At 34.2% G+C, this 14,848-nt stretch overlaps 1 protein-coding gene across 1 annotated transcript; it reads left to right on the top strand.

Annotated features, from left to right (window-relative positions):
* The first annotated feature begins 1,273 nt into the window (after positions 1-1,273).
* Positions 1,274-7,752, top strand: LOC136233795 (lysine-specific demethylase JMJ26-like). Its single transcript, XM_066023482.1, has 12 exons — positions 1,274-1,351; positions 1,551-2,089; positions 2,170-2,285; positions 2,369-2,468; positions 4,330-4,604; positions 4,694-5,309; positions 5,405-5,734; positions 5,931-6,230; positions 6,466-6,538; positions 6,614-6,699; positions 6,887-7,006; positions 7,086-7,752. The coding sequence occupies exons 1-12, from the start codon at positions 1,336-1,338 to the stop codon at positions 7,266-7,268; spliced, it is 2,754 nt and encodes a 917-aa protein (XP_065879554.1). The 5' UTR covers positions 1,274-1,335; the 3' UTR covers positions 7,269-7,752.
* The last annotated feature ends 7,096 nt before the right edge of the window (positions 7,753-14,848 follow it).

Genomic DNA, 14,848 nt, shown 5'->3' with positions numbered 1-14,848 from the left:
AGTTTAGCATGCCAAACATTTACATCATTTGCAATGTTTTTATCATAAGTCGTAAATTAGGAAAAACACGGATTTATTAGAACATATTCCAAATCCATTATAATAAAACCATTTTAAAAATAGACAGAACTGTAATAAGTATTTTTCAAGTACAACTTCAGACCACAATCACTGAAATTTAAATGAAATGAAAGCTTAAGTAAAATCAACACAAAGATTAAATTTCGATGAATATCTAGAGCATACAATGCATCAGGCAGGAACAAGAATCGACCACCACGCATAGGCAACTGTAAGGAAGCTAGCTTACGCCCCGCCTAAGACCTTCTATTTAGGAGACCTCCCATTCATTTAGTGGCGGAGCCAGGACCGATAAACTAGACTTGGCCTATCTAGTTTTTAGATAAAAATGTTCCGTCCAAATCCAGCCTAGCCCGCTATTAATTTAGGTGGGCTCGGACTCAGGCTTAAAAATCAAATCCCAAACACAACCCATATAAACCCAATTAAATATATATATATATATATAATTTTTATTTATAAAAAATAAATATTATATTTAAAAATAAATATTTAATATATAAATTTATTAATTTGTATTAATAGACGGACCGGAGTAGACCGGCCCGTGCTATTTTTAATAATCCCAAGCCCGTCCAAAAAATAGACGGATTTTAACAGATCTGGACCGGGATGGGTTTAAGTTTAATTTTTATTATCCAAATCCGATCAAAAGGGACGAGCCTGAGCGGACCGGGCATGGCCAGGTCTACAATAAACACAACAATAAAAAGAAAATGTGAACACATCGTTTTTTTTTTTACTTTTAAAGAGATGGAAACAGGTCAAATTATAGTAATTATGCAATTATGGTAAACGGATGGTTTTGGTCTCAGTGTCAGTTACCATATATTGTAATGAGAGTGACCACAGTAGAATTTCAAAAGGAAGAACATAAAACATTCAATTTCTCATTTTAATTTTAATCACATTCCCACTCCGTCTAATATCTCCACCACTGCCTCGTTTTCCCTTCTTATTCTCTGTCTTTCTCACCTCCGATCAGATTTCGTCGTGATTTCAGTCTCCGCTTCGATTTCATTTCTGCATTACCATCGATTTCGGTTATGTGTAAAGGTTTCTTTTCTTTTTCTCTTTTCTTCATATTGAATTGCGGTTTTATTAATTGTTGATCGTTCTTTTTACAATTATATGTACTGGTTGAGTTGACCTCAGTCAATCCAGTTGTTTCACTCATTGCGTTACGTTATATGTTTGTTTCTGGTTCTGAATTCCTGAATTTATATGTGTGATTTACGATTGATATGGTGAAGGATGAAGAATCAATGTTGTGCGTTTTCTTTTTCAGTTTATATGATTATTTGAATTGCGTTTTTATTAATTGTTAAATCGATCCTTTTACAATTGAGTTATGTGTAATATTATATGTATTCGTTGAGTTGACCTCAGTCAATTCAGTTGTTTCACTCATTGCGTTATGTTATACGTTTATTTTCCTGAATGTGAATTTTGGATATTGGCACTTGCAGTGAGAATGGCTGCAGGCGTTGTTAAAGGTGATCAGTTTGAAGATTATGATGGTGGAAAAAAGAGAGTGAAGGTAACTCTCGATTCTGATTTCGCACTAGGTAAAGGTGATCAGTCTAGTCGTGGTGACTCTGATCGGAAATTGCAGAGAATGGTTAGAGCTTCTCATTTTCCCTCCAACAAACGTGTGCGAAAATCTGATGGAGATGAACGGTCAAGCCGAATGAGCACAAAAAGACCGACGATAAATCACGATTTTGATTGCTTAGGAGGCCGTGCAGTCCCACGGAAGCGGGGCAGCAAATTAAATCATGCTATTCCGAAAACTATGAGTTCAGAGAGCTCTTCTGATGATTGTAAAAGAAAAAGAAAAGATGAGAGCGATTCTGAAGCTGAAGAGTTAGAAGCTCTGTCCATTATAAAAATGAGAGAGCGCAAAAGAGCTCGAATGGTAGATAATGAGTACCATAAATTGACTCCTGCAAATAGCAATAGAAGTAGCATCAGTAAATCTCGTACATCTACAAGAAGAGATCTTAAGGTATTTTTCATTTTTTTGCATATTTACTGAGTGAAGTGTCTTTTTCAGCTTTAAGAATTTTCAACCCTTCTTTTAAGCAGGCTAAAGGAAAAGCAAGACCAAGGTGTCATCAGTGCATGAAACCTGAAAGAAAACTTGTCGTCCCTTGTACGATGTGCAAATCCAAAATGTACTGCATTCATTGTATCAAAGAATGGTAAAATTTTCTGGACAGTTGAGTATAATCAGCTATTATGAGAAACTGGCATGAATGCTTACTTTGTTGTTGTTCTATTGCAGGTACCCGGAAATGACTGAAGAAGAAATTGCAGAACAATGTCCATGTTGTCGTAGCAATTGCAACTGCAATGTGTGTTTGCACTCCACTGGATTGATAAAGGTATGTTATCTTAAAGCCGCATTAGAATTTTTTACTTCATCATAGATAACAGAGGTGACATTAAGAGCAGAAAACTCATTCTCCCAAATGAAAATTGGGATGGAAACTGCCATGTTTTCAAAAGATCCACCTAATTGATAGGCAGGACGTCTGAAACAAATATATTCCTTCAAAGGACATGAATAAATCAGCAAAAACACATTCAGAATACATTCTCGAGAGTTTTTCAATTAGCATGATCCAAATTTCCTTCAAGTGTTAAAAAGGAAATATAGAGTAAATTTTACTCCAAATTAGCTTCCAATATATCTTTGGGCCTTAGCTATATCCAGTTTTAATTACTTGATAGGATATTATCATATTGCTTAATTGTAGGATACTAAAATAAACGAGTCAACAATTGAAAGCTCCTAAAAGAGGAATTTTTAGCTTAATAATCTTACCAATCTAGTATCATTTTCAATTTCTAACAAAGCAAAATAATATTAAATGTTATATATCAATAATATTTCTCCTAAAAAATGGGATCATGAAGTTACAATTATAAAGTAACTTGCAAAGAACTCAGCAATGGCAATGCATCCTTGGGCCAAATCTTACATGCTTATAGTGTGCTGAGGGTCAAGCTCATTCTAAGGATCAATTATAATGAATAATGATAAGCCATTATAAGAAATATATAGCACATTCGACAACTTCAATATGAGAATGAAACTTACACAGTGGTTTTAATTTTATGTTGCATATTATTTGCATATTCAGGTGATCTGTGATGCACAGAAACGTTTGGGAGATGCGTTTCCGCGTCTCCCACATCTCTGGGAAACGGAAACCCCCGGAAACTGAAACAAAACGTTTCCGGGCCGCTTTTCCGAATTACTGTCATACAGTTTCTCTGAACTGAAAACTCAAAATTCTTATTGCCATACCATATGATTAGGAAAACTGAAAAATTGAAACTGTCTTATTCAATCCAAAAGTCTCAAATTTACTTCTATTTAAACACCTTACCACTTTTTTCTCATATGAATTAATGAATCTTCTTTTGGGTGAGATTGAAACCTGGATATCTTCAGACTTCAGAAAAACGCAGGGAACATATATGCATTGAAGCAGTTGCTGCTGAAAATGATTTGTGAATTGATAATCCTGAATTTCCTTATCCACATGTATCGAACTCTCTACGTTTTTCTGATCTATCTTCGTTTTTCTTCTTCAATGTTGAGTATGAGATTGATTTTCTTTTTTAAATCTGATTATGTAAACTTATGTTGTATTTAGATATTTTAGACTTGAGTTTTTATTTGAAAGACCCAAGGCACATGCATGATGTGGATGTTATTATTGGCAGCATAAAAGTAATTAGTTTTTGTATTTGTTGAATTATCAATTTTTATATATTGGATTGCACTGATATAATAATTGTTTATATTCCTTGGATTTGGTATTTTTTAAATTATACATATATTTTTAATATTTATAAATACACCCCTATACTTTTAATATTTACACGTTTCCCCATGTTTCCGTTTCCTATGTTTTTTAGAAATTCCGTTTCCTCGCTTCCGTTTCAGTTTCCGTGCATCATAGCAGGTGATTCATTAGGCTTGGGGGATAACAGAGGTCTTGGATCTATCTAGCTTGATATTATACTGAATTGTGGGGGAATAATTTCAGCTTGCAGACCTTGCTGTAAAAAAATCTAATAAAAATAATCATATGGCTGCTTTTTGACATTGAAAGTTGATTTGTTTTGTCATCCCTTTGTGCATCCTAAGATTGGCAGTTTGTGAAAAAGTTGTTTTGCAGTATTGAAAGCTATTGGAATCTTCTGAATAATAATAATATTTCTTGTTGTCAGACCTCTAGAAGAGATATCGACAACAGTGAAAAAGCTCAGCGCCTGCACTATTTGATTAAATATCTTGTGCCCTATCTGGACCAAATCCGTGAACAACAAAATCAAGAGGCTCAAATTGAGGCTAAAATAGGTGAGTTTCTTTTACTATTTTCCTTTAGCTTTATTATAAGTTTGTGTTTTGATTTAACTTACGCTGATACTTTACAAAATGCTCTTTCCAGGTCCTTTGCAGGAGGTAGCAGAGAGTTCTGTAGTAATGATGAGCGTGTCTATTGGTAAGAATCTCTTTCCAAGTCAGTTGCATAGGAAAAAAAAAGATGATTTTATAGACTGATGTTTTGACATTTTCTGGGCTCTGCTGCAGCAACCATTGTGCAACTTCCATTGTTGACTACCACCGCAGATGTTCAAATTGTGCTTATGAACTTTGTCTCAGTTGTTGTCAAGAAATTCGTGAAGGAACCTTGGAAAGTCATGCTGAGGATCTAACTGAGCCATCGAAGTTCACATGGAATGCCAATCATGATGGGAGCATTTTTTGTGCTCCAAAAGAATTGGGTGGCTGTGGTGGTTGTATATTGGAGCTAAAGCGTATACTTCCAATGGGACGTATCCTAGAATTGAAAATGAAGGCTTTAGACTTGCTGGGGCTTTATAATAGCAAATCCACCAGTTTGATGTCAAAGCATTATGATACTAGAAGGGAGCCGGTGAAAAAAGCAGCTTGTAGAGAAGGCTCTGATGATAATGACTTGTATTGTCCAGCTTTGTATAATATTCAAGAAGATCAAGAGCTGTTTAACTTCCAAAGACATTGGGCTAAAGGTGAACCTGTTATAGTTCGTGATGTCCTTAAGGTAACACCTAATTTGAGTTGGGAGCCAATGGTCATGTGGCGCGCATTATGTGAAAATATGGACTTGGAGGCAAGCTCCAAGATGTCTAAAGTCAAGGCCATCGATTGCCTGGCTTCTTGTGAGGTTAGCTTCATAATGTTCCATGCATTTTTATCAAAGTCACATGTATTCTGGATATCGTTTTTTCAACTTTTTGTTGATTTTGTTGAAATATTCAGGTGGAAATCAAGGCCTCTCAATTTTTCAAGGGGTATATGGAAGGAAGAAGATATCAAAACTTCTGGCCTCAGATGCTGAAGCTGAAGGATTGGCCCCCATCTGATAAATTTGAAGATATTTTGCCGCGCCACTGCGACGAGTTTATCAGTGCCTTGCCTTTCCAAGAATATAGTGATCCCAAGGCTGGTATCCTCAACCTTGCTGTGAAATTTCCACATGGTATGCTCAAACCAGACTTGGGTCCAAAAACTTACATTGCATATGGCACTCCAGAAGAACTTGGAAGAGGGGACTCAGTGACCAAACTTCACTGTGATATGTCAGATGCGGTGCGTTTAAATTATGTGATTTGGGTTGCTGATAAATTAGGCCTGTTTTGTATCGTGACGAATAAACATCACCAAAAAGAGCTGGTGTTGGTTGAATCTTATACTATACTTGTGTGAGATGTGTTGCTATCTTATTTATCATTACAGTCTAATGCGATTTTACATTTTTCTTAAGATACGTTTTCTATTAACGTAGGTGAACATTTTGACGCACACTTCAGAGGTTACCTTAAGTGAAGAACAGCATGTCGCCATTGAACAGCTGAAACAAATACATAGGGAAGAAGATGTAAAAGAGGGTCTGGTGAGAGATAAGGTGAATGGCTCTGAACAAAGCAGAGTTAGTCTCAGGAATGAGCCAACTGAAAATGACTCAGAGAACACGGGTGGCGCATTGTGGGACATTTTTAGGAGGGAAGATGTCCCCAAGCTAGAAGAATTTCTTAGGAAGCACTACATGGAATTTAGACACACCTTCTCTTCACCAGTGAAACAGGTAACTGATTCCACCTTTTGCTTAGCTAAGGGGTGGCACTTTTCTACATGAATTTAGGAGACAACCCGACTTACACTGCTTGTTAGACATGGTTATCATTTTTCTTGTGTTTATATTATATATAACAGTATGTAACACAACACAATATGTAAAATAAAACGATTTTGATACGATAACCCGAATTGCCCACTCGTCACATTTGTAATTTACTTATAGTTGACCTGGTTTCATGCAGGTTTTCCATCCTATACATGATCAGAGTTTCTATTTAACTCTGGAGCATAAGAAGAAGCTCAAGGAGGAATTTGGTTAGCACATTAAAGAAACCCGGGTTTTTATTTTTATTTCTCTGTTTCGTTCTTTTACTATTGTCACACTCATAGGAGTTGAACCTTGGACATTTGAGCAAAACCTCGGAGAGGCAGTATTCATCCCTGCAGGTTGTCCGCATCAAGTTAGAAATCTCAAGGTACGTTTTGACATAGACACGCTTTATTAGGCTATCAATTTCTGACCCAATAACAGCAATGTAAAGATCATAACACGATTATTGATACAACGCCACCATTTTGACACCTCATACACGATTATTGAGGTTGACACCTCATACACTGTTTTGATCTAAAGCTTTCTTTCTTCTTTTTGGCCTCAATCAGTCCTGCACAAAAATTGCTGCGGATTTTGTCTCTCCGGAAAATATCCACGAGTGCCTCCGGTTAAGCAAGGAGTATCGGAAACTTCCGAAGAACCACAAGGCTAGAGAAGACAAACTTGAGGTAAAAAAAAACCTTTTTACTGTAATCATCAGTGATTTGATCACATAATTCCTGAGTTTTTTCCCCCTCATTTGTGCAGATAAAAAAAATGATCATCTATGCCGTTCAACAAGCTGTTAAAGATTTAGAAGAGCTAATTGCATCATCCATAACTTCTTCAGAAGCTTCTCCAAGTGGTAGTAAAAATGAAACATGTGCATGTGTGTGTATATATATCTGCATATGTATGTATATATACTGCCATTGCTCTCCATTTTATTGACATGCAGCAATTTTGGAAGGAATTACAAGTCGAAATGGCACTTAAAATTTGTAGTCATGATAATTTTCATCCAAATCTAATTTTATGCATCAATTTAATCCTTAAGTTCGCAAATTTTGAGAAATTACTCTAAATTTTGCAAAATTTGCCAATTTGAGGGTTTGGTTGATTTCTAAAATTTGATTTGGACTAAATTGAACTAACCGAGATGTTATTTTGACACTTGAACCATTTTGGATTTATAGTCATCTAGCTTTAGCAATGATACGTGTGTATATGTTTTTTGGTCAAATCTCTTGGTAGATTTTTAGGTCATTAAGAGAAGATTCCAGAAGGTTCTAATAGGAAATTTTTGGTCAAATCTCTTGGTAGATTTTTATTAGTTCTTTTGTATAATTATTTAGATTACAGAATATTTTAGCTCATTAAAAGTAGATTACATAATTAACAGCAATGGAATTCATAATTAACAGTAGGCATTTTTGTGTGTGTAATATTTAGATAGAATTATTGTTTAAGAATTACATTATAGTTCGTTTACCTTTCAATTTTTGACTCGGCACGACTAGGTACTAGTCCCTCTCTTATAGATAATTAAGAAATTTAATTAGAAGATTTTGTTACCTTATATTAATTGCATCTACTAATTAATTTTTAGCTATTTCTAAAATAAATAAAAACAATTTAAATAAGGATGTATTTGGTAAAAAATCAATTAATTTGATTAAAACGTTATGTTTTATGGAACAAAAAATCTCTAAAAATACATAAAAAGTATATAATTACATGGGATAGTTACTCTCGCAGGTCTAATAAATAGATATAGTAAGGCAAAAAGTAATTTGTTAGGTTTGATTTTGTAATGTTATATACTCGCAAGTCTAATAATTCATGAATAGATATAGTAAGGGAAAAAGTAATTTGTTCGGTTTGATATGTTAAAATCATCTATCGGTTAATTATAATTGCATATAATCTCACATTTTAAAAACAATTGTTTCCATCCTGTACCCATAAGTACTAGGATAATCAAACTCCACAATTTATCCCACTTATATTTTAAATAAGTTTAACTCAAAATCTTAAATATTAAGGCCTCGTTTGATAACCACTAAAATCATTTATAAGTGTGTTTAATAATTTCAATTCTTCAATCATTTAAAATGTTCAATTAAGTTATAAATCACTTATTTTGTTAAGTAAAAATTTTTAAATTAAAATTTTAAGTTGAACTTTATCAACTAATATTCGGTACTTATTTTTAGTATTTATCTAAATATTGCATCATTTAACATTTTCAATATTTATAATATTTAATATTTAAAATTCAGTATTTATTTTTTAATGCTTAATTTTTAATTTTATTAAATAGCACTTTAACAATAATTTGTTTATTTTTTACAACAGTTGAAGAAAATTATCATCTACGCCGACGAACACCCTGGTAAAGATTTTGAAGAGCTAATAGCATCATCATAAGTTCTTCATAAGCTTTTCCAAGTGGTAGTAGCTCAAGTACATATTTATATATATTGCCATTGTCTCCATTTTAGAAGTCGTTTTGAGAATTTTGGATGTATGGTAATCTAGTTTTTTTGGATAGTATTTTGATGACAGAAATTTATAGGTCATTAAGAGAAGATTCCAGCAGGTTCTAATAGGAAATTTTTTGTTGCAAATGCTAGTACATACAATTATTATATGTAATTTTTGTTGCAAATGCTAGTATATGCAATTATTATATAAGAGTTATATTATACTTCATTTCTACCTTTCAATTTTTGACAGGATGCGATTATTATTTTTGTATTACGTACTATATAATTACGTGTAATAGTTACTCGTAAGTCTAATAATTTATGAATGGATACAATAAGGGAGAATGGATAAGTAAGGGAAAAGTAATCTATTCGGTTTGATCTTTTAAGACACATTTAAAATTACCGATCAATTATAATCACACGTACTGTTTTCATCCCTATCAGAAATAGGATAATCAAACCCCAAAATTTATCGAAAATCCTAAATATCAGTAATACAATTAATAAAATCAAGATTTCAAACTATAATAATTAGAGGTGAGCAATGTAACCGGTAACCGATTACCAAACCGATAACCGAACTGAAATCTTAGTTTGGTTCGGTTATTTTAACATTCTGATTCGGTTCGGTTTTAATTTTAGCTTAATTTGGTAATCGGTTATCAGTTCGGTTATTGAAAAAAAATATCGGTGTAACCGATAACCGAACTTAATATATAAATATAAAAAATATAATTTTATCTTTATATATATCAATAAAAAGTCCAACCCTAAAAAATATACTTGTATCTTTGTACATATATATATTTTGGTTTAGTAGCCTTTAATTTATTCAATTGTAACTTTTGTTCAAGGATATTATTTAAAAACTAATTAAATAAAAGGGTAATTAATTTATTAGTCCCTATATTTTGACAAAACACACTGTTTAGTCCCTGTATTTTCAAAAACACATGATAAAGTCCCTAACATTTTTCTCGATGAACTGTTTAGTCCCTAATGTTTTTCTCAGTGAACTGTTTCGTCCCTGCCGTTAGACTCTCATGAAAATTTTGTTAGTCAATTTGGATTTGTGTTATTCTTTTCCTTTATTTTCCTTTCCTTTAAACTCTAATGCATCTGAAATCAACTTTGAGTGTTCTTCTTCTTGATTTTCTTCTTAATCGTTCAAATTCGTAAGCATTGGGTCTGTTCTTTTTCTTGTTCTCCATACAAACGACTTCTTTTTCTAAATTGGATTTCCTCTTCTAAAGTTTGAGGGTAAATAGTAAAGGATAATTTAGTCATTTCCGAAGTCATAAACGTTAAAAAAATCTAACAAACAGACAGAAGGACTAAACAGTTCACTGAGAAAAAGGTTAGAGACCTTACCATGTGTTTTTGAAAATATAGGGACTAAACAGTGTGTTTTGTCAAAATATAGGGACTAATAAATTAATTACCCTAAATAAAAAATGTACAAAAAAAATCAAATATTTTGAGTTTTCGGTTAAATCAAATTCGGTTACCAAACTTATTTGGTTCGGCTCGGTTATGAAAATAGAGCAAATTTCAGTTTGGTTAACCGACAGTTTGGTTCAGTTAGTAATCGAATCGAACCGATGCTCACCCCTAATAATAATCATGACAAAGCTTTCAATTCATGTAACAAATGGAAAAATACCTCAATAATTAAGTGAACCACCTTTTTCGTTGCTAGGGTTAGATTTATGTCACTCCAGCCTCAGAATGACCAAAAGGTAAACAGTGACAAATGATATGGACTTTAAAATATATAATCATTATAACAAAATCTATTAGTTTTATGGTTAGATTAATAAAATTAGTTTTATTGATTCTAAAGATAAAACGGAAATCTATTGTAGTTTTTCCTATTTCTGAAAATCGATTTTCAACCGTTTTGCAAATCTGATATATATATGTACTTTAAAATTAGTTTTGAATATAAAAAATATATATATATATATATATACATGTTTCGGAAATTAATAGTTTTCTGTTTTGATTATCGAATGAAAATTCGTTTAAAAGTTTGTTTTACCAAGTTGTAAATCAAAGCGTTAAATGAATTGAAATCAAAAATAATTGGGACATGCATAATCAACGTTTTATATGGTTATATTAATCTAAGAATTAATATAAAGATACAAAACGATTAGAAGTAAAATTGGATGAAATTGATAAGTTAATGTGATTAACATAAATATTACATAAATCAGTTATGTAATCAACCAATTAAATTTATTTAATTGAGTCTTTGCATGTTTAGAGTTATGGACATATTTGGACCCTCTTTCATTCTTTTGGTATTTTTGAAATAGGGCCTGCGCGTCCTGCCTTTCTACTATCTATTGTAATTTCTCTTCTCATCTGATTCCCTTCAATTCAATTGAAGTTTTCTTTTAGTAGTATAGAAAATTAATATGTAATTTTCAAGGCGCCATGGAGAAGACGGAGGACCTAAAGAGAAATATGTAATAGTTAGTATTTCCTTAGGTTTGCTCTTTTATTCCGTCTCTGGCTCGACGGAATAATTTAGATGATATGCCCATAACGCCAATGTATGTGTGAATGTGTGTCTGATGTATGCTAAAGCAAATCAAAACTAAGTTAGATTATGAGACTTAAATAAAAATCTCTCATTAAAAAGTTAAGTAAATAAATAAGTTATTAAAATCGGTTGCATCTCCTTAATATTATAATTCAGCCGGCAGTACTGGGGGCCTTTGGGTTGTTGGCCAAAGTCAAGCTCGGGGTCTTATGGTAACACCTGGATTATCGAAAATAGTTCTTTCATGAATATGGGGTAGCACTTAAATTAGAGTATGATAATTGGATGGGCAAACTCATGTTGTCATACACTAATGGGCAAAATGGTTGGGATTAATATGAATGACATATTAGTTACTAATGTGGTTAGTAACCCAATAACCTAGGAATCACATTCGAGATGTGATTGATTGAATGAATCTACCTAACGAATGAGACTAGTTTGTTGGCTAAAGTTAAGGCGAAATCTCAGGAGTTAGGATCCTAGCTCACTAAAGGATTTGTGAAATTCTTCGAATTAATATGGAGGGTTATTAATTTGGCAAAATAGTGGGAGCAATCTGAAATAAATTAAAAGGCCTATAATTTTAGATTGTTATACTTTAAAGCAAATGAATAACATACGTTTACTCTTTCTCACTCTCAGTTTAATGAAACACTCTTAAAATCATGACTAACACCAATCTGCAAAACACATTTACCGATAACAAGTTGAATAGTTCAAACTTCACCGACTGGTATCGCAACCTCAAAATTGTTTTGAAGTTCGATAAAATAGGGTATGTATTTGATACATCGATACCCCCTATCCCTAATAATGATGCTCCAAATCGAGGAAATCGATGCTTACAAGAAGCACAAGGCTGATGACGATCATGCCGGATGCATCATACTTGCATTGATGACATCGGAATTACAAAGGCAACTATGCCTGTTCCATCATCATGCGCCTAAAGGAATTGTTTGGGAAACAAACCAGGTGCAAACGCTACGAGATATCCAAATGGTTATATCATTGCAGGATGCAAGAGGGCACATCAATCATGACACATTATGTCAAGATGATTGGCTATATTACCAAACTTTCTAGTATTGGATTCGCGATGGATAACGAACTAAGTGTAGACTTAATTCTTCAATCCCTCCCAAAGAGTTATTCATAGTTCATCATGAACTATCAGATGAATGACTTGCAAACCTCTCTTGAAGAGCTTGCAAATATGCTCAAGTCAGTTGAGCCCAATATTCAGAAAGGCAAGGCAATACCGGCTATTGTCATATAGGGATCAAAGAAGTGGAAAGGGAATTCTCCCGATCCTAAACATCCCAAGAAAGGTAAGAAAGCCATGCCCACTAAAGTTAAGGGAAAGGAAGTGAAGAAGCCTAAAAGAAAGTACCACTATTGTGGTGACATGGGGCATTGGAAGAGAAATTGTTCTTTGTACCGAGCTACCCTCCAGAAGGGAAAAGCCGGTACTCCAAACATCTGGTATGTTCTATATTTCGATAAAGAACAAACATTGCGATTTTTATAGAGATGGGATTTTCTATTTTTCAGGAATATCACAAAATGGGATTTATGTGTTAGATTTCTGTTTTCGCAATTGATACCAAAAGACATAAGCTAGATAATTCAATTTACTTGTGGCATTGTCATATAAACGAGAGACGCATGCTAAAGCTACATTCAGATGGGCTTATAGATCCAATCGATTCTGAATCATTGGAAACATGCGAATCATGTTTAAAAGGTAAAATGACAAAGACACCCTTTAGCAATAAAGGTGAGCGTGTATCAGACACTCTAGGACTCATTCATTCAGATGTATGTGGCCCTATGTCAGTCCAAGCAAGAGGAGGATTCAGATACTTCATTAGCTTCATAGATGACCATACTCGCTATGGTTATATCTACTTGATGAGGCACAAATCAGAAGCTTTTGACAAGTTCAAATGCTTCAAGAATGAAGTGGAAAATCAATTAGGAAAGAAAATAAAGACGCTTCGATCCGATCAAGGTGGCGAATATCTTTCAGATGATTTTCTGAATTATCTAACTGAATGTGGGATATGCTCGCAATGGACACCTCCCTATACACCACAACACAATGGTGTATCCGAGAGGAGAAACCGTACACTATTAGATATGGTACGGTCCATGATGAGCATGGCCTTACTTCCAAAGACGTTCTGGGGCTATGCCTTAGAAACTGCCCTCTTCACCCTGAATCGAGTACCAACTAAATCCACCAGTTCCACACCATATGAATTGTTCGTTGGTAGGAAACCCGTATTCTCATTTATGAGAGTATGGGGTTGTTCAGCATATGTCAAACGCATTGCGTCCGACAAATTGGATTCTAAATCTGATAAATGTTTCTTCATTGGATATCCCAAAGAGACCATAGGGTATTACTTCTATCACCCAGATGATCAGAAAGTAATAGTATCCAGATACGCAACCTTCTTAGAGAAAGAGTTTCTCGAAGAAACGCAAAAGGGAAGCGTGATTGAACCCGATGAAGTTCAAGGGGAAGAGACACCGGATGAAACAACAGAAGCGGTTGAGGTACCCGAAGAAGTCCCATTAGATGAGACTCTAGTGGCACCTATTCGTAGATCACGAAGAGTTCATGAACTCCCAGTTAGATATGGTTTTCTAGTGGGAGATGATGACGAGGTTCCCGTGTTAGACGACGAACCCGAAAACTACGAAGAGGCTCTTACTAGTCCAAATTCTAAAGCATGGCTTGAGGCCATGGATTCTGAAATGGATTCCATGTATACTAACCAAGTGTGGACTTTGGTTGATCCACCCGAGGGGATAAAACCCATTGGGTGCAGGTGGATCTTCAAAAAGAAGACTGACATGGATGGAAAGGTTAGCACCTACAAGGCTAGGTTGGTAGCGAAAGGATATCGTCAAAAACAAGGCGTTGATTATGACGAAACCTTCTCTCCCGTTGCTATGTCCAAATCAATTAGAATCATGCTTGCAATTGCCGCTCATTTTGATTATGAGATTTGGCAAATGGATGTGAAAACAGCTTTCCTAAACGGAAACCTGCTTGAGGATGTATACATGATGCAACCTGAAGGTTTCATATCAAAGGATGCAAATAAAGTTTGCAAACTTCAGAGATCCATTTATGGACTCAAGCAAGCATCTAGAAGCTGGAATAAGCATTTTGACGAAACCATAAAACAATTTGGTTTCGAACAAAATTGCGAAGAAGCTTGCATTTACAAGAAAGCAAGTGGGAGCTCTATAGCATTTCTCATACTATATGTGGACGATATACTATTAATGGGAAATGACATTGCTCTATTACAATCGGTGAAAGTATGGTTATCCGGCAACTTCTCAATGAAAGACCTTGGTGAAGCAGCCTATATACTTGGTATAAAGATCTATAGAGATAGATCGCGTAGACTGCTTGGTCTTTCACAGGCTACATACATTGAAAAGGTGCTAAATCGGTTTAGCAT

Source organism: Euphorbia lathyris, chromosome 6 (assembly GCF_963576675.1).
Source record: "Euphorbia lathyris chromosome 6, ddEupLath1.1, whole genome shotgun sequence".
Taxonomy (NCBI): domain Eukaryota; kingdom Viridiplantae; phylum Streptophyta; class Magnoliopsida; order Malpighiales; family Euphorbiaceae; genus Euphorbia; species Euphorbia lathyris.
Note: the sequence above shows the minus strand (reverse complement) of the source record. Positions and strands in the feature narration are given on the sequence as shown.

What these genes read in the sequence shown, in the direction of transcription:
- LOC136233795 (XM_066023482.1), top strand. An exon ending in ATTCATTGTATCAAAGAATG is followed by an intron (nt 2,286 to 2,368) that starts GTAAAATTTTCT and finishes GTTCTATTGCAG; the next exon opens with GTACCCGGAAATGACTGAAG. An exon ending in CTAGAGAAGACAAACTTGAG is followed by an intron (nt 7,007 to 7,085) that starts GTAAAAAAAAAC and finishes TCATTTGTGCAG; the next exon opens with ATAAAAAAAATGATCATCTA.